General features: G+C 35.2%; 1 protein-coding gene across 1 annotated transcript in view; it reads right to left on the bottom strand.

Moving 5' to 3' along the window:
• The window catches only part of LOC112053496 (uncharacterized), a 136,382-nt gene that overhangs the window by 18,438 nt on the left and 95,931 nt on the right, over positions 1–22,013 (bottom strand). Inside the window, exon 5 of the mRNA XM_052884549.1 lies at positions 5,986–6,066. Coding sequence (XP_052740509.1) covers positions 5,986–6,066 — 81 coding nt within the window. The remainder of the gene's footprint in view (positions 1–5,985; positions 6,067–22,013) is intronic.

Here is a 22,013-nt window from a genome sequence, read left to right as displayed (position 1 = left end):
TGGTTGTTGTAGCTTTCCCGGATTGATGGGACTTTATTTCGTATTGAAGTTTCGTACGAAGCTCCAGCAATGAAGGCAATGGGCAAGGTACGTCATTCGAATAGTCGATGGAGGTGGAGGTCCCATGGTGATGGACGAACCTGCACTAGAAAGCAAAGTGTTCGTCGACTCGTCATCAGGTGGACTTACGCGTTGCAAGAAGTCGCTGGATGCAGGTGGCTCAGGATTGTGATGTTTGGAAGACCCAAAAGGGCTATATTCTGCAGTGGGCGTCCATCGGCTGATATGATGATGATGATGATTTTTTTATAAGATAGTCGCTTACATGACTGATGGAAGGCAATGATGAGATTATCTATATTACGGCGCACGAAAATAGCATTTGAAACACTCGCTTTCAAAATTAAGATGTTGAAGTACAAGTTGAAATCCATCAGATGGCTGCTACAGCCTCTGTAGAGAGCATGTAGTTAGCATGAGGCTTGACGGCCTCCGTGGCGCAGTGGTATGAGCGGTGGATTTACAAGACGGAGGTCCTGGGTTCGATCCCGATCCAGAATCCAGGCAGAATGAGATTTTCTTAATTTGTCCAGGTCTGGCTAGTGGAAGGCTTCGGCCGTGGTTAGTTACCACCCTACTGGCAAAGTCGTACCGCCAAGCGATTTAGCGTTCCGGTACGACGTCGTGTAGAAACCAAAAAAAGGGGTGCGGATTTTCATCCTTCTCCCAACAAATTAGCCTGCTTCAATCTTAGACTGCATCATCGCTTACCATCAGGTGAGATTGTAGTCAAGGGCTTATTTGTAAATAATAAATAAAAAATGTGGTCGATATTATATAACTCCCTATACCTGTTGGTGGATAAAAATAAATGCAGGTACAACACTACTCAGCACAACAATCGAACAGAAATAAAAGCGGAAACATTAAAAAATTAAGTTTTCTTATTTCAACAAAACCGCATGCGCTTTACAAAACCACATCCTGTTTTTATTCAATTTTGTTTCTTATTTAATTCACTCAAGCGACAACATCGGAGGCGTCACTTCATAAAAATAGAATAGCGAAATCTTTGGAGTCGCAACCACCAAAGGTTTTTATATAGATTCAGAATTATACAAAAACAGATAAAAACAAACAATAAAAACAGCCAAATAAATTAGTTGTTTTTTTATAAAAATCTGAAAGAAGTCGTTTAACGCTTTCGAAGTTTCTCAAGAAGTTACAATATTGAAAATTGAAAAGAACAAAAAAATCTTAGTTACATATATTTAGTCTTTAGGTAAATTTTGGAAGAGCCGTCATAGCCCGGAGGGCGTGGGTTTGAATCCGGTCCGGGGCATGCACCTCCAACTTTCAGTTAAGTGCACTTTAAGAAATTAAATTACGAGTGTCTTAAAACGGTGAAGGAAAAACATCGGGAGGAAACCTGCATAACAGAGAATTTTCTTAACACTCTGCTTCTGTGAAGTCTGTCAATCCGCATTGGGCCAGCGTGGTGGACTATTGGCCTAACCCCTCTCATTCTAAGAGAAGACTCGAGCTCAGCAGTGTGTCGAATATGGGTTGATAATGAAGTACAAAAAAAAATATTCACATTTATTTCATCCAACGTCCATCGGTTTTTCGAATTACGGGCTCCATCAATTGTCAGTAAAGCTTCGCGACTCAGTTAGCTTTGGTTCGTTTACAGATCTTTGCGGAACATTTCTGATAAAACAATTAAAATAGGGACATTAACCATAATATTGACATTGATTAATTCTGACTTTGTTTTATTTATTTTATTTGTAAATTAATTTGTGATTTGTGTACTATATTTTGCACGCCAACTATAGCGGGTTATGTGTTTTTCGTTGTATGGAAAATTGTATGGAATTAATTATCTACATGTATCTTATTCTAGTATAATAAAGATAATTGATTGATTGATTCGACTACGTAAAGATACTCCGAGCATAACTACCGACTACTACTCCCGATCGCCCGCTAACTCTCAGCTTTCTTATGAGGTCCTTATTCTTATTTTCGATCACAAGAATAAAATTAAACAGCATACTTTCTCTCTGCCTTTTGCAATTAAATTTGACGTCACAAATAAATCTCCCTGCCTTCGTGCTTGACCCTGATTACGCGACGTCTCTCTCTCGCACGCAGCACTCTACATAAATGCATCTCATACAAATCCACTTTCAGATGACACCCCATGAGATTTCGGATTGCAATCGGATTGCAATTGTAAATGGGATTGTTGTTCGTGCGCGGAATGAATCCAGTCTCCGGTTAATTTATACGAAGCGAGGAGGTTTAATGATTGCGGGCGATCCATATTGCTTTAATTCGGGTTTTAATTAAAGTTAAACAGGCAGTTTCAAATTTTCCTAATGTCTCTTTTATAAGTTAACATAATTGAAGATAGATTTTATTTTATTTTTGTGTAAAATAATGAATTTTATGTAATATAATATGTTTGATATGTTTACTTTTTTGTGATTATCTAAAATATTATTAATTCTAAAGTATTAACGATAGTTAGATTTAGTAATGATAAGCTGACAAATGAATAAAAAATTTTAAAATAATATTTTTCCGACATCACATATGTGGGATACGGTGGGATTTGACAATTTTTTAATACATCATTGCCAATTACAAGGACTACAACTGCATCAAGTGTTAGAAAACAAATAAATAAATCCTAGAAATATTATGAACGCGAAAGTTTATATGGATGTATTTTTGTTTGTTATTCTTTAATGCCGCTACTACAGCAAGGATTTGACTGAAATTTGGAATGGAAATAAATTTTAGTCTAGATTAACACATAGGCTACTTGTCATCCCGGAAAAGTCTATGGTTCCCGCGGGATTTGTGAAAACTAAATTTCACGCGGACGAAGTCGCGGGCGTCTGCTAGTAATACATGACATAAATATGTATGTGTATTTTACTTCTCTATTTCATTCTATATCCAACACCTAAGTCAAGAAATATTGCTTGTAGCTTACTGAAGGATTTAAATAGTAATTTGTGATCGTATAATGAAGCCGCAGTTATTTGTTTCAACGAGAGATGAGCCGGACGCCGGGGAAATCAAACCGTTCCTTTCCATCATTTGTAGCTTCATTTCTTTTAAAAGCGACGTTAAAAGAAAAGCAATATTTAGTCGTATTTATCGTTAGGTTTAAGAAAAACTAAATCCATGTTAAATTAAAATTAATTACCAAATGTATACCTACGATATGTAAATCACTTAATAACATGAGCTGATATGATTTTTGTATAGTTTTTTTTTGTCTATTTGAATAGGTTCTGCATAGTTTATGAATCTGATATGAAGTTTTTGATCTTAATTGATTATGAAACACGGCTAAAACTCACGTGATATTAGGTCGGAGTATGCCCGACTAGTTTCGAACCCATACGGGGCCTTTAGTCATGAGCTGGTTCTTGCATCGCGGCACGATCAGTTTGGATCGTCTAGTCGGGCATACTTCGATCTAATATCACGTGAGTTTAAGCCGTGTTTCATAATGAATTATTATGAATAACACTCACGATAGTTTAAATTCTAAAAAAGTTTTTGATCATTTGGATTAGATTCTAACACATAAGTTTGACGGCCTCCGTGGCGCAGTGGTATGCGCGGTGGATATACAAGACGAAGGTCCTCGGTTCAATCCCCGGCTATGCAGGTTGAGATTTTCTTAATTTGTCCAGGTCTGGCTGGTGGGAGGCTTCGGTCGTGGCTAGTTACCACCCTACCGGCTAAGACGTACTGCCAAGCGATTTAGCGTTCCGGTACGATGCCGTGTAGAAACCGAAAGGGGTGTGAATTTTCATCCTCCTCCTAACAATTTAAAAAACAAAATTCGTCATGTCTTCTTTAACTAAGAACATCTCACTAATATTTGAACAAAGATGTTTTGCTTGTTAAAGTATAAAAACAGAGACAATCAATCACAGAGTGGTAAAAACTTCTCGTAAAGCATTGTCATACAACCGCGGTAACCAAAGTGCAAATAACGGAGGCGCTCCCAAGAAGTAGGATAACCAGTTTGGATGTGCCGCTTGATCGAGACGAATCGATGCCGTAAAACTGTCCGCCGTAAATTACGAACGGTGCAGGGGTCACCAACATTAGGTAATGACTTACTAATAGATAATTATGTGGGTAATTATTACACAATTATTTTAAAAGCTATGTTTAGTGGCCAGAAATGCAGCTGGCATTAATTTTTATTAGAGTTAGTAATATAGATACACTATTTGCTGTCTGTGTTTTGTATACTATACCTATGCTTGGTTTAAGTGGAAGACTACAGAATCAGGCATATTTATGCATATTATACATAGATATTTAATATTATATTAAGGTTACTGTAGAAAATTTTAACCCAAATTTGGAATATACTGCATCAGTAGTCAGTAGGTAAGTTAGATACGTAAATACAAAACGTGAAAAAAAAACATGTTAATAAAATCTAAATATTTTAGTCCTGTTATCAAATTTACAAATTCAAATACTAATAAAAGGTTCGCCACTTCTGAATTAAGTAATACCATGATTACTTGATCCGAAGCCCGCATTTCTAACATTACAAGCGGATTTAGATAAGTAATAAAATGAATGAGTTGTTGGAATAGCTTTGTGTTATATTAGAGTTTATTAAATAATAATTAGAAATAAATATTCCAGTCCAATTTCCAAAAAAATACAACTGGCTTCAAAATTATAAAAATGTTTTTTACTAAACTAAAAAGCGAAAAATAACATCGTATGTGCTACCTTATCAGTTCGCTCAGTGCGATCAGTTTGAAGGCGGTACCAAGGTAGTGCTGTGTTAATTAAACCCGTTTCCGAAAGAACTGTCTGAAAATCCTAAATCTTTATGATTTATACGGCTTGAATGAATACATCACCAACTTGGTACCGCCTTCACGCCTTCACGACAACACACCTAGACGTAAAGTTCTCATTAATACAAATTAATCAAGCCCAAATACAAGGTAGCTACTGTAAACGTTGAGGAGTTCCCTTAACTGTCCCCTAATGATAGTCACAACACATCTAGATGTAAAGTTCTCATCAATATAAATTCATCAAGCCCAAACACAAGGTACTGTAAACCGTTTAAGAGTTCCCTTAAGTATGTTAATAAGTAAACTTTATATCAAGAAAAATAAAGGTTTACCTAAATAATTTAAAATAAAAAATCTGTTAAAAGAAAAGGTCAAAATAACAAGCATCCTATATAAACACATTAAAATCAATCTAACCCATTATTATCGAGCCCCAAATAGATAAAAACCAGGTTCCTGCCACTTTACGCGTGTAACCGGCACTTAAGGCCACATCTTTAGTATGAGGATGAATCTTTAGTGGAGACGATATTACAAGTATCGATAACATTATTTAGAAAACCTGCGAAGGCCAGACGTACCTCTTCATTTTATAAAGACTGAAACACTGCCAGCAATACGTCTACCTTAGCTTTATTGTAATCAGCGCCGCCTTCAAAGTGACCAGTAGCACTTATGATGGTTTTTTTTCGCTTTTTAGTAGTTTAGTGAAAACATTTTTGTATGAAGTCGGTTAAATTTTTTATTATTTTTTTTTATTCTTAAAGGACGTTGCCGAGTTATGCCCAAAGATACAAAATGGATGTGTAATAACACTGTCTTTTTTTCGAGGTAAAATTACAATAATTGAGGATGGTATTTGTTTTCTAAATAAGTTGATTACTAGTTACTTATTTGATTCGAGTTTTGCATTTGCGTTTAGATACACAATTCTCTCGAAACTTCTTCGATCATTAAACTTAATCAATACCTTTCTCAATTAACTTACATATGACGTAGTATGCCAATGAATATGAATATTTTTTTTTTTGGGCACAGCTCCATACTAACTTCGGTCATGTACTTTCTGTGCAATACAAGTCCATCTGTAATTGGTCTAAGGTCGTCAGTCACAGCTACTCACCCAGAGCGGAGCGGACGGTTGCAGCTGCGACGCGAACGCCATCCGGAACGCATCGCCCACCAGCGCGTTCAGCTCCTCTGCCTGAAACACACGACACCACTCGTCACTCTAGCGTACACATTACACCATAGTAACTCCGTGTTGCTACACTATAGCACGACACTCGTAAGTTTAGCGTAATACATCATAGTAACACCTCAGTGTTGGACACATGACACTCGTCACTCTAGCGTAGTGCGTACTACATCATTGTAACATCTCTATGTTCGACACACTACACTCGTTATTCTACCGTGTGAATGTGTGTAAGTATGACACTTCTGTTATACTTCTGTTGCTGCTGCTTCTGTGATTTTGATGATACCGCAAAGGGTGAGTCTTGGAATTTTGTTTAGGACATATACAATACTACGACTATGAATTTTCAAAGTTATGTGTGCATGACATGCAATAATATTATAAATATTAATGACTAGCTGACGCCGCGCGGTTTCACTCGCGTGGTTCCGGTTTTCGTAGGAATACGGGGATAATATATAGCCTATAGCCTTTCTCGATAAATGGGCTATCTAACACTGAAATAATTTTTCAAATCAGACCAGTAGTTCCTGAGATTAGCGCGTTCAATCAAACAAACAAACTCTTCAGCTTTATTGTATTAGTATAGACAATATGTAGACAGTATGAGAGTTCGCTCTCAAAGCGATTAGGCAGCGTTTTTGATCTGAAAACTCTCATGTGATGTTTACTATATCCGACACTTCCAACAATTATACAGTCGTATTTCACGACGCGAAAACTAGACAAATATGTACTTGAACTTTTCTCATTAATCAGAACCTATCTCCTGTAAAAACCGCATAAACTTCCTAATGCTTTCACGTTTTTTATGTCACTTGCTTCAATGTAGCAATTGAAACATGATGAGCCATTTTTGGAATTACATCAGTATCATCCTAAACTATTTGAAAATACTTTGAGGGTATAAACCTTTTTAAATGTAAATGGATAAAGTATAGACCGTGTAGCCGTTTCTATTTGGATTCTTTTTCACAAGAGAGTACATTCAAGTTTTGACATATTATGAACATGTTGTACATTGTACAACACATACTTAATATGATGTACAGCACCATAGAACAGCTTTCATTGATACCAAAAGAAATATTTTCAAAAGATGTACATACGAGATGACTTGTAAAACGAATAGAGATGAAAAGGGAAGCAGGATGAAGGGTCGTAGTAATTGAGTCATTATGTTATGAATATAGACCGCGCCTAACCCACGGAGAAGATGAAAAATATAGACAGGCGATTAAAATTAATAGACAAATAAACTGTAATTTAACATACTAATAGTTTCAGTAAATGATAAGTTAATAACTTTATGTCTGCACTAAGTTGTTCTTTTTTTTTGAATTCAGTCTTTCCAGTAAATTTTAAAACAGCATCAGAATCAGTTTGCAGTGTTATCTGAGTGGAACCAGATTATTTACTTGTTGTCAACTGCAAAAGTACACAGAATATGGTAATTGTATAACTAGAATACTAAATTCGTATATTAAGTCATCATATATCAAAAAAAAAAAAAAAAAAAAAAAAAAAAAAACATACATACAGCCGAACGTAGAACCTCCTCCTTTTTGGAAGTCGGTTAAAAATAATATCAGTTCATCATGAAATAACTAACAAAACACTTGCAATCTATAGGTAATTTGATTGATTATAAAAAAAATAGTTATTATAATTTTCATAATTATGTTATTAAAGTCTTAGTTTTAGTAAAACTAGCGGACGCCCGCGACTTTGAGTCTTAGTTTTAGTAAAACAAGCGGCCGCCCGCGACTTCGTCCGCGTGAAATTTAGTTTTTCACAAATCCCTCGGGAGCCATAAATTTTTCCGGGATGAAAAGTAGCCTTTGTGTTCATCCAGAGTAATATCTATTTTCCAAATTTTATAATTTATAATCCAAATATATAATTATTATAAATTTCATAATTATGTTATTAAAGTCTTAGTTTTAGTAAATGATAACCGTATAATTAAATTGTTATTTCTAGTGTATTTTAAGTAGGTAAAACATGCTCAAATGCTCAATCTCTGTAAAATGTTTCTTTTCCTCATATCGTCTATTCTCACAAGAGTCTGTGTCCCACACGCCGCCCGCCCACTTTCCGTGTGTCATGCTAAGTAGGGAACATTGAGCCACTATGAATTTCGTTAACGTTTAATTTATGAATGTAACGCATCCCGGCGGAACCGACGCGCTTAGAGCCCGGAATGAATATTAGATGACGCGGTAATTGCGGACAGATACACGAATGAGCTTAGCATACTTTGTGTGTTTCATTTACCACCACATGTTTGACTCGACTTTACGTTTTCTGTTTTACGTAATTTATAGCTTACAGTTCTAGCTTACGTTCTATAGTTACCATACGTTTCAAGAAATAGCAAAACGTGTGTAGAATGTAGATGAAAACTGAACGTAAACCTTCGATTTTGATGAATTTAAAAAATAAACAATGTAAGATCAATATCGTAAAATTTTTCAGCTAATATGTGTCTCGTTAACTCGGTTGTCGTGCGCATGTTTTTCGCTGATATTAATTATTTCATCTCTCTACTAACTTTTTCCATTAGAAATAAAACACAGACTGCTAAAAATAATTATGGCGCCAAATTTTGTATTTTTCTTGTCAGCCTATACTATTGTTGAACACACAAGTATTTATTTTTCTTCAATGTTCATTTTTCATACTAGAGCCGAAAAGCCGTCAAGTGACGGTGACAACAAGGTGTCAAAAGCTCAAAGCGTCTGTATACGAGTATGTCACCCTCCACACAGCTCTTGTACTGTGCTCTCACAGTAATTCCGAGCGTGGAGGCACGTGCTTTGAATTACTCTGATTTACTCTCTATTCATCTTCACAGCCTATTTTTGTCCATTACAGGATTGAATAACCTATCGTTAATGACTAAGTTTTTTTTAATGGTGTTTTTCCTAACTATACCTAGAGACTAAGTTTTCTTTAATGGTGTTTTACCTAGGGTTGCCACGAAGCGAAGTATCTCGCGACTGAGTATATGGTTTCCTATATATTTTTCTTGAAAATTCATTGGAATGAGGGTCTAGACTTTTGAAGCCTGCTTGCCTATTTGCCTATAAGACCTGGTATTTATCCCACTTCTGACACCATATAAGGCTTGGTATTTATATCGAAACTGCAGATGCTAGTTGATCATATTTTATTTATAGAAGACGACTTTATCGTGTACAAGGACAATGACTTTAGGCGTATGACAAATGACAGGAAGACCGTAGACATTGAGAGTTACTAAGACACAGACAATAGACTAAAATTATAATATTCTATGTAACATTGCCTTCCGTATTTACATATAGTAGGGACATGAGGTAACAAAATATCAGCTTTTAAAGATAATCATGACTATCGCTGGCTCTCAGACCAATAACTGTGGGAAAATGTATCAAGGAGTATAATAAGTGACATCTTTGAAAACCTTCATTCTCATGAGCAAATTACATTTGGAAGTTATACCATCGACAAAATTATAGTTTAGTCTACTCTATTGTTTGTTTGGCTTTGGTGTACAGACCAACGCTTGATACTAGAAAGTAAGTGCGGTGGTGCATATACTGAAATAACATTCTAAAGTAACGAATCTCTTAGACCAGGCGCTGTGAGGTATTGAGTGAGCATAATCCGAGGAATCCAGTAGTTTAGGAGTAAAATAAAATAATACATTTAAAAAAATGCTTGTTCAAAACTATCTTATGTTTTTATAGATTTAAATGAATAATGACATGATAAAAAAATAGATGTTCTTAGTAAAACAAGCAATAAAACATATGATACAAAGCATTTGTTCAGTCCATATACTCAATATCAAAGTGGATAGGGTATAATAAAAGAGTTGACCAACAAACCTCCTGGCAACATGCAGAATCGTGATCTGCATGCTTTTCTGAGAACAAAACTGTAAACAGAATGCGGTCCTCAGGTTAAGCACACCCTATAACTCACAGCGCCTAGTCTATATAGATTAAACACACAAATGTTTATGCCACTACAACCAAAGCCAATTGGACTTCTCAAAATAGATTGACTATACCTTTAACGGAGAATAAAAATACTACTTACTACTACTGCACTTAAAATAAAACCTGATGGACGGCCATACCGTTCCGTTTAATAAGTCATCGAAATAAATAAAATCGTTCGTATTGTACTTCTGTTCATTTGGAGTTCAGTCGTAAAAGTAACGGTCCCATCCGTGGCTTGAATACACACATACATTTTGTTTTATAAACCAGTTTGATCGAACCTTTGCATCGCCGATATTTGTATGTAGGAGGACGTGACTTATTTTTGTTTTAACAAAGGCAATGGACATTATTTTTTAAGAGATTAGCACCTTATAAACATGAATAATATTATTTTCTCTGCTAACTGTAGAATCAGAAATTATCGTATTGTATTGAAGAAATCAGAAATAAGTACAAGAAAAATAGTTTAATACTTTGGAGTACGAATATTTCAAGGACTCTTTGGTAATTCCGCTTAACTGATGAAACTATCGAGGCTTCAATAACTTTTTCCAGTTTTATGTAAAAAGTATAATTATTGTTAAGCATTTAAAAAAGTTAACAACATAAAGTCTAGCAATTATATTCCATGAAATATTATTTACTGAGTTTTTATATAACATTGTACAGATGTACATGATCCAATACTAATTGTACATTTTATAAAAAGTCCATAACAAGCAACACATAGCATAGTAGCACATATAGGTCTAAACATTGACGAACAGGTGCGAATAGACAACTCGTATGGGCAGGTATTCAATTCCTGGCGTTCCACAAGGTGCTCACTGCGAGCCCATTTTGTTCGTACGCGATATAAAAACACTTGTCAATGAATAAAACAGGATCCACCTCTTTTTACTCGTCTACGCTTTACGACGTGTGGCTGTAGGCCGCGTACCCACGACCCGCTGTTTCATTAAAGTTATACGATTATCGGGAATCGTTTCTTTTATCGCTTTCGCTATCGGGCAATGGACGATTCGTTTATTGGCTATGTTTCCGAGATTGTTGATGCTGATTGAATGCGTTTATCGGGAAGAGATAGGGTATGGTACTAATGGTAATTACGACGGGCTGTCTCGAAATGTTTTTATTCTGATACTTTTTATTTTTCATATTGTGTGGTGGTCTTGTAAATGAGACTGTAGCAGTATTATCGTCAAAAGTTTAGGCGAAAATCGATCAAAGTCGGAGTCAGAAGCGACGAACGTCAAACTAAGGGCGTCAATGAGTGTTAAACCTCACTTAGACGTTAGAAATACATTATAGAATGTGTGAGACCAGGCTTGATGACTCCATGACTTTAATTGGAATCCATATGAGGATGTCTTAAGAAATCGGAGACCAAAGTTGTAGTTAAAATTATATTGCAACAGCTCAATTTGGGAAGTCAAAATTTATTTATTTCAATTAGACTTAGTTTCACATTTGACGGCCGCGTGGCGCAGTGGGTAGTGACCCTGCCTTCTGCATCCACGGCCGTGGGTTCGATTCCCACAACTGGAAAATATCTGTGTGATGAGCATGGGTGTTTTCCAGTGTCTGTGTGTATTTATACATTATATAAGTATTTATATGTAGTATATTATTGTATATTAATATTATAATATCAACTATCTTAGCACCCATAACACAAGCTACTCTGTATGCTTACTTTGGGGCTAGATAGTGATGTGTATTGTTTAAGTATATTTATTTATTACATATTGATATCTAACTCGTAAACACTTAGATTATTTCCGCTTTAAACCTCTTAACGTATACCATAATTACACAAATTCGGGAGTTACTTTAGTTGCGGATAAACATTTGTACGGTAGTGAACACATGGCTTTACGCATTTAATCAGCAAAAAAACTGCCCAACTTGCGTTTCGCAAAACAATTCTCAAGTAAAAGAAAACCGAAATCCACTTAGCCCCAAAATAGGTTTAGACCGCTTTGATTACTGCAAAGAAAGTGAACAAAGCGAAGGAAAATAAAACGGCGGTATAATAAAGACCGGTATATCCCGGGCACGACTGCCGCACCGACGTTGAGACAGTTGCGGCATTGTCCCGGTAACAGGATTGCGATCGTTTCATTTACATTTTGCGGCGGCGGGTGGGGGGAGGGCAAAGCCGCAAACACTCTGTAATTCAATCGTGTGCGAGCGCGGCCTACGAATTGATACCGCAGGGGAGCTAGCGCACACTACAAGCGAAGCGATAGGTTAGAATGCTATTTACCCGACCGACAAAGGATGGTTATGTATTTAGATATTATGTTGATCTTACGTGTAAATGCATCCATATATTAGCGTCCCCCGTGGAAAGTGATTAAAAAATGCATTTGCAGATGCTACATAGCTGTTATTGAATCTACAATTTAAACTAAGTGCTAGCGAACATTTCGTAACCACTTGTTTGAATTTGGGTACCGCATCAAATTTCACAGCTGACTGACCTTGGGGTGTATACTACCGCAATGTGTTCAGTTTAAACGACAAATTCAAGTTAATGCCGTAACCTCTATGTCCGCAATCGCAACATCTGTGGCATTTTACCTAGACAGAGAATGGGTCTCGGTGAAGTTGTGACACTTCAACCTAGAAACTCAAAAGGGGTTGCATGATGAGCACGGAGAAAGGGCGCTGCTATTATTTTGTTGCGTTCAGTATAACGTAGAGTCTTGTAACATATTGTTATCGACTCAAATCAAAGTAGAGCAATGTTTGACCGAAGAGGCTACAGTTAAGGAGCTATTAGAAAAATGACATTTTTAAAGAACAAAGCAGATATTCTCTTTACAATTAAATTAACATTTTTGTTAAGAATGTTTTGACGAGGTATTTACCTAAACTCGATTACAGCACTAATAATATTTCATAGAAATATTATCTCAGCATCGCTGTCTATGTGGCATTGACCTGGAAAATAGATTCGCATTTCACATTTGTATAGAAGAATGGGAGCCGCGGAATGTTGTCAGTTGTAGCCGAGTACCGCGGGGGGAGGGGTAAGGCCTTGTACGGAACACTGCAGAATCATTTTCGGAGAAAGTTGGCGTTCTTAACGTTTCGCTGATCAGCAGTACGGCGGGAGGTGCAGAACCTCAAGATTGAGGAAGTTCTTAAGGAGTAAAACAACTATTACCTACGGGTATGTTTTTTCTAATTCTGTTTATTATTGATGCAAAGATAGATTTCGTTCTGGCTTTTTTGCTTTTGTTAACCGCCTCGTTGCTCCAATTGTTAGTCTGAGTGGCATAAGTACAAGGCACAAATCCTATAAAATATTGAGTTTTTCTTTCTTTCAAGGTTTTTTTTTATTTGCCCTAACCATACCTACCCACCAATATTAAGGGCTCATACTTGGTGGAAGTAATCAACAACGTGCAAGGTATACTCCCTTATGTCCATCTGCCGCGCTCGAATAACTACAAAAATCTCCTCTTCTGCTCCCCTACTATATGTTGGACCATTTATTACATAGTTTGACAAGGAATTACCCAATTTTTATAGTGCATACCCCAGTTAAAAACCTTATGCACGCACTGGACGTTGTTTGCTAGAATTGTCATTAACATCTGATGATCATGAACAACCCTAAGCCCGTCAAACCAAGCTGGATTTGGTCAAGTACAAAATGAACACGATTATATAACGTGCCATTTGTCTTTGTTAATAATACAAACAGGCTGAATATTATAATGATAAAGAGATTTGTGGTTTTAATTATGAAAACTCCAGAGTTACTTTGAATAACATTTAGTACAATTTCTTTTTTTTTCTGTTGCAAAGTACCAATTTGGTACTTCATAAGATTACGATCTAGCCTACATAAGTGACTAATTAGTAATTTAACTGTAACCTAAACTTATAATATTTATATTATACTAAGATATGTCCAATAACTTTATCTTAGTCTTTAACTAAGTATAACTTTATGTCACTTTGTTCGCGTGATCTTCCATGTAGCACTTAACTACTATCACTAGTCACTAAACACTAACTCAAATGGTAAGTGTTTAGTATATTTACACCAGGGCAAAATATGTCGGGTTAGTCAGAATATGTATATAAATAAATAGATTTATTTAATCTAACGTGTAGTAGGATTATGTTTACCGGGAATCGAACCCACGGTGGTCGCTCGTAAAGTGCCGCTTCCGGCGCGCACCCACGACCCGACCGTCGCGACGATAAACAAACAACCAACATTCGTGTTTCTTATAATAGCAACACATTTTATATAAGGCGCCTACTACACTGACGTATATTTCCATTCTACGTTAGAAGCAAAGTTTTCTGGCTTACCTACAGTAAACAATAAGACGAATGTAACGATATCTTAATTACGTAAATCAGTACAGCGGTTTGGGAAATATGAGGTAATAAAGAATATTACATACATACAAGATACGCGCGAAAAACATAAACCTTCTTGCAGTCAGATAAAAAAGTAATAGGTACAACAGTTAAAACTGTTTCGAATCCTTAATACTTTGAAGTTGGAAAAAAAACTTAGAGTTATTGTTAGAGGAATAGCTCTCGAACAGTCGGCAGAGTTATTAAAACAATCAATTTTGACATAAAAAAGAAATTTTAAATGGTAAAATAACTCTTGAATATATAGGCAATATAAGAAACTAACAAAGCCTTTTGATGTTATATCATTTGATATTTAATGAAAACTAGTCGTAGTTCCGATTACATACAAGATTGCTACTATCATAGTGAGGTTGCGGCCTAATTGAAAACATGTTATTTCCGCTTTCTTTACAAAAAACTGGGGCACGAAATATTTGATCACTATAAATACTTCTGTGAATTAACATGCGGAGACTGAGAATTACGCTGTTGGACTTTTATTGTACTCTATAATAACTAAAAACATGAAAATAACAAAAATATCTAAATTGTTTAATGAAAGAGTATATCTTAACGAGATACGGAAATAAGCGATTCAGCTATAGTATAATATTTTAAACACTAGATCATTCATTTTAATTTATTGATACCATAATCACCGTCACTGTAATTTCGTTCGTCAGTCAGATTTTCTCAGGAGTGCGTAGTTCAGTATAATGTACTAAATATACCAAATATTTAGATCTACAGACCCATAGAACTATGAAAAACTTCTGTGTCAAGTCAGAATATACAGCATACATAAGGGTACAACCCTTAGGCTGTATATTCAAGTTCAAGTTAAAGTTTTTAAAAAGCATTCCATAGGTATACATTTAAAGCACTAGCTTTTTATATCCATTCTCCCCTTCGCTTTCCCTTCTAAGCTAAGTGATTACAACGTTAACACATACATTTTTCATCGCAACACGTTTCCAAAACACTAAACATCGTAAACGTCGTCGGAATGCAGGCCCGCCCTTATGTTGCGTATCAAATGTTTATACTCGTCTAAGCGGAAACTGGCCGGCCAATAAAATGTATTTTTACCGCTTTGATCCGCCCCCGCGCCACTCACACGTGTCTACTGTTTTATTGATATCTTCCTGAGCCAGTCCTACGCAAACAAATCGTGTCACCGATTTGTAACTTTTTTATATCATTCAATCATTTACCAAAGTAAAGGTTCTAAACACACCGTCAAACGTAGGAAGTTTCCGTTTTTTTTTCTGTAAATATTGATTTTTTGTGGTCGTTTATCGGCCATCGACCTGTTTATATTTGAGTAGGATAAATGAACGGATTGCAGAAGTTTTAAACCTAATTTTAGTTCGATTACATAATGTAGTTTTTGTTGTTATTATAGTAGCTAATCTAGGCATTACGTGCAATGTCAAATGTTGAAATTCATCTACAACATTACTCCCAACTATTTATTCATATAAAGATTTAAATGATTTTCGTGACTTGTTTAATATGCTTAAACTGTTCACTCAAAAGAGGAGTGTTATAAATGTATTATGTCGATAGCGCTGTAGCTTCCAAATGGATGGACCGATTTAGAAGCAGTTCTTTTTATTAGAGACTACAATAGGTAAACTGATTTGAAGATGTCAGCATGTTACAATTAAAAAAAATCGTCTTCCTGAATAACTTTTTACTATCGAGCATTTTAAAAAATTAATAAAAAATCAAAATGTTTTGAAGTGAAACTTCTTTAGGCGCGCCGGTATTTTTTAATCTTACTAATATTATAAACGCGAAAGTTTGTAGGGATGTATATTTGGATGTTTGTTACTCTTTAACGCCGCTACTACTGAAGCGATTTGGCTCAAATTTGGAATGGAGATAGATTTTCACATATGTTACTTTTTATCCCGGAAAAATCCATGGCTCCCGCGGGATTTGTGATAAACTGAATTCCACGCGGACGAAGTCGCAGGCGTCCGCTAGTTATTTATAATCCTAACTAATACATTATGTTAGTATTAATAGTAATGGTAGGCCGGGGTGTCCGTCTGTAGGCGTGACATTGTATGCAGCGCGCGGTGCTATATCAAAATTATTCAATACATGATTTGCATACAGAATACGTATCCTGTTTACCGATCTGTGACTACCGCAGCCTATTTTACCGCTTGTGAGGGTATTACCGAGCGCAGCGAATCAGGAAACGATGTAATAGAACGAAGCTGCATGAAATTAATAATTCGTTTGAAGATAATTGCGCTGTAACATACTGTCAAATTAAATCTTGTAGTTTGAAAAGTTTAAGAAACATTAAATATTTTTCTTACCGATTATACTTTAACTACATGAATATATCTAACCCCTGTTTTCTTTATTTCAAACATTTATTTAGTTTGCACTACTGTTTATAATTATTGAAATTAATGATTATTATGAAGTTTCCAATACGTTGTTGACACCTGCTTGCACCTGACTGGTGGTACACATCAAATATGGCTCAACTATAAAAAAATCAAAATTCATTTATTTCAATCAGGCTTAGTTTACTAGTCTACTAGTCTACTTTTGAAAAGTCAGGAGTAAGTCATAATTTAATTTAATCTAATGGTCGAAAACTTAAAATTAAAGTTACCAAGGTGCATTTGGAATGCGAATGAATTAATTTTGTTTAAAGGCCCATACAAATATAACGATCATTATGTACCTACGACGTCATTAGTTCGTATCATTTTGTATGGGACGTTTTTCAGGGTTTCGCGGCAGCGCCGGAAATCTGACCCTGTAAATCCCTGTAACTCCAAAAGTAATGATCGCAGATACCCTGTTACTTTTACAAAATTACTTTATTATTACCATACTCCTGATTTATATACAATTTAAAAAAAACTGTCATCATGCCTATTTAATTAATGGTTATAATAATAAAAAGAATCCTCGCTAACGAAGCCACAAAATAGTTAAACATTAGCTTACAAAGCACATAAGTTTAAAAAGCACACTATCTGGTTCTCTTGCCGGCGTGTGGCGGCCGGTAGTGAGCAATTAGCGATGTTCGCAGGTTCGAGTCCGATTGAGTCATTATGCCCATTTGTTACACTCGGCGGGTACAGCTCGACCGGCGCGAGCTTTCTACTTTTTACATCAATTAAACTATTAAGCGTGGTAACTGATGGTGTAACTTATTCTACCTTTTATTGCGTTTTTTGTAATAGTCTGTAAAGCTTGATATATTTTTTTAAATACTTTATCACTATTTATTGGTGATGTAGGTTTTGATAGGTATATAAAAATTATGTTAAAAATTACATAATTATTAAGAATCTTGTAAAACCTTCAATTACTTGAGAAAAATCATTATCATTATTAAAAGTTATCAGGTCAATCAATGCGGAATAAAAACTGAGCATAAAATTTATTGACTACGAAACTAAAACCATTTTACTACTAAAATGGTTTTTACGGAATGAAATAAATCTATATTAAATATTATAAATGCTAAAGTAAGTCTGTCTGGTACCTTTTCACAGCTAAACGGTTGAACCGAATAAGATAAATTTTGGTATAATAGTAAATAAGACTTTGGAGCAAAACATTGAGTACTTTTGGACTTTTTTTCGCGACTTTTTGAAGAGCGTAAATAGGGGTTGAAAGTTTGTATGGAAGTCCTTCATTTTTAGAGTTACAGTTTTAAAAATTTGTTCATAAATCATTAAAAAAATAAGAAATATAATTTCATCTAATAATTTTCAACCCCTAAAGTGGTGAAATAGGGGTTGAAAGTTTACATTGATTTCCACGCAGAACAAGTCGCGCGCGTCCGCTAGTTATTGAATAACTTTTTAAACTGTCTTCCAATTTCGATTTTTTTATAAAATTACGAATAACGTAAACGAACTTTTTTTAGCCTTAACTAATGTTTTGTACCTATTCCTCATACCGCTAAGAATTATTCTACCCCTAGACTATAATTTATATACATTAATATACCTAATTTTATATATTACTGTCTGTAATTTGTAATCGACTACAGCGAATAAATATCCGAAATATCCGAAAAAAGAATAAATTACAAGCAAACGAAGCAGAATGTGATACTTTAGTGAGATTTGATCGCTTTATTAAATCTGTTTTTAGTAAAGCCGTCACATCGGGTACGTATTTTCTTTAATATGCATCCTGGATCTTAAACACTAGCGCCCGTGATGTCCTGCGACTAAACATTTAGGTAGTAAGAAATGTATAAATGTTTTTTTTGCAAAGAAAAACAAACATCCCACTTAGGGAAGGATTGCCTTCACTAGTTCATTATATCGTGAAAGCGAGTAGACGTCGTTGTGAATTTGTTTACCTTATTTATATTATTTGATATCTAAAAACCATAATTAAATTATTAGTTATTAGACATAACACTATCAAAACTATGTTATTAACAAAAAACACAACGTATGTTCTCCGAAACCAGAGTATCCTCTTTATGTTTTAAATAGTAAATACGCACGCCATTTTCTGTGAAACAACGAAAACTCAATCGCACCAATGTACGCGTTGCTTTAACACCTACGCTAGTATTCCGGGAAGGTCCTGCGCCCATCGCGGATATCATGCTCAATTGAGCACCAACTCATATACTATAGAGTTACAACTCTACACTATAGAGTTACACGCTCTTATGGTCAAGATGCTGTGAAGGTGATTAGATATATACTTTAATTAATTGTTCTTATGCCTTTATGGACTGAGGACATCAACCGGGATGCAGGGAGCTGCTGGATACTCGCGGCTCAAGACCGTAAAGGAAGTCAATGCAAGAGGCCTATATCTAGCAGTGGACGTCCATCGGCTGTTAGTGATAATGATGCCTTTATAGTTCAATGTCTAAAGGGTAGGTTTTTATGCAAAGATCTCAATTTTTACTCCCATCAAGTAACTCGAAGATTCTTTCCGGAAATTTGATCAATAAGACAACCTCTACAGTCTAAAAATATAATAAATAAATGAATAAATGTATACGGACAATACACGCAAAGCTAGTCTCAAAGTACGCAGTAACAACTGAAGCAGTGTGGTGGTTTAAGTTCTAAGTCTCCATAAAAAAAGACAAAAAGCTTCTACTCTGGGTCATTGTACAGTGGGTTGATGTTAGAGTTACTCTTCTTTTAATTGTAAATTGAACAAATTTTTATCAGGAGTAAAATTATTTTTATAGTAGGTAAATAAACATAAACATGTTTCTTTCATTTAGTAGTAACAGATACACGGACAGACAAACACAAACCGTTAGTTGAGACTTGTATTGATGTATTAAGTTCCATTAAAGTAAGTCGTGTCTATCAAAGATATATCGTTTAAAGTATTTTAGTGTTATCTACCGGACTGTATCTGACGTGCAGTTACAATCCGTACATATTTTGTTTTTAATTGCTTTTATCTGTACTCTTTAAAATGTTGTACATTAAAAATATAAGAGTAAAGATAAGAAAGTGTTCTTGTAAGTCCAAAACGTCAATAATCTGAACTTACATAAGAAGTTTTTGATATGTTTACTCACTAAAAGCCTATGTATTTTTATGAAGTTTACGCTGTGTTTCGAAGAAGTGTGATTGAACGAAAATCTTTCACCGTTTGGTAGAACAAGAGATCTATTTTTTACTCTTTTTTGTCGTTACGCCCAAAATCAAAAATCAAAATCAAAATTCATTTATTTCAAGTAGGGTCCGTTTACAAGCACTTTTGACACGTCAGTTGACTATTTGTAAAGATTCTACCACGACTATTTAAAGGAATAGTCACATTTTTCGGCAAGCTTTACGACTCGTCGTCATTTCTCTTGCCTCGTGCTAGCTCTTCTAGCATATTCTTGATTTATACCTTTTACAACACATACTACATCACATTTGATTTTCTGCACAAGGCGTATAGATAGTTCAATCCACGATGACGCGCCCCACATTTTTTTGCAATCGCTTAAAGTGCAATGAAAACTGCGAATATGTGAGTTCTATTACTACGCAACGATTAGCAATGTGTGCACACGCACACAAAATTAAACCAAAATGAATTTTATATTTGACTAGAAGTAAAAATCAAAAAGTGTGTGTCAGCTCAAGGTGCATATGAAAGGTGAAAACGAAAAACGTAACGCTGTCATTCGTTCATCGAATTGTACTGCCCATATTTTCATACCGGGGGCATACATTTCATATATTTATGAAAAATCGATTCTCAAGTAGTAAACTCTAAAAAAAAAAAAGACAAAGAGGGTGCAACCTCGTGAATTGAACGAGTGTGTCGGATATCTTGAATCCTTCATTACCTCCTCTCCGTGAGATCACAGTGCCGTCACTACGAGTTACGCAATAAATGTATAACTGTCAAAAAATCCGTTTTATGAGGGCCCTCAAAACGCAATAAAAGAAAAATAAGAGCAATAAAATACGAAGGTTTGCTGCCAAGGGCGTTCTGCGCTATAAAACTAAAGGACTGGTCGCCAGCCGGGACACAGACACACTTTGAATATTTATATGTACATTGTACACCTTGCCTATACTATCTACTGATACTATTACATGAAGAACAAAGTATAATTGGGTCTAAAAAAATTAAAATATCGGTAACAAATAATTAAAGGCTACAGTTTTCTTTTAAGAAAGGCTACTTGCCTCTTTTGTAAACTTTGTTTAAACTGTATTATGGGCGTATTATAAGCTATACTTTATTTTGTCAATATTAACCAGTAAAAAAAATAATATAAATGAAAAAGTATCTACGTATCATTTTTGCCGCCGAAACACATTAGCAAGTGACGTCATTCATAGAGATAACAGCGTGATTGGCGTTTGCAGTGATGTGATATATCACGTCACCGCAAGCGCCAATCACAAACCGATGCCTTATAGTGAATGACGTCACAGTTTATGATTGGCGTTTGCGGTGACGTGATAAAAATACAATTTTGTTTTATAAAAATATTACAATTATGAGATCATTTCCACAAATCAAAAGGCATCTAAACTGCCTATATGCAAAAAATCTTCTTAGTTTTATACAACAGGAGAGTAGCCTATTATTGTAAACTTCTGTGACAGAAGGGTCCGCTCTTTTATAACAAACCGTATTGAAAATTAAAAATAATTATCGTGGGTATAGCTAAAGCCAAAAACAAAACATATCATAAATTGGGTCTAAATTATGCATTACTTATTCAAAATCAGTTATGTATTGCAAAAGCAGAATAAATGACTCGATTTTTTTATTGAAGACAAAAACTTGTGGACAAATAAACAGTGGAAATAGAAATCAAGACAATGGCAGCTATTTTTCTTCATTTTCATTAGGTTTTTAATAGTTTTTAACGATGAGGGAATGGGAAAGCGTCGTCTTCGCGAGCGCATCCCATTTAGAACCACAACTACACTTACTATTAAGTGATCGTGGTCAATTTCAATTCATTGTACCACCTATAAATATATGTAAATTGTAACGATAACAATCAATTTACAAGTTGAAAAATCAAATAAATTTGAAAGAAAAAACTAATTGTATCAATTCAGACAA

Source organism: Bicyclus anynana, chromosome 12, assembly GCF_947172395.1.
Source record: "Bicyclus anynana chromosome 12, ilBicAnyn1.1, whole genome shotgun sequence".
Lineage (NCBI taxonomy): Eukaryota > Metazoa > Arthropoda > Insecta > Lepidoptera > Nymphalidae > Bicyclus > Bicyclus anynana.
Note: the sequence above shows the minus strand (reverse complement) of the source record. Positions and strands in the feature narration are given on the sequence as shown.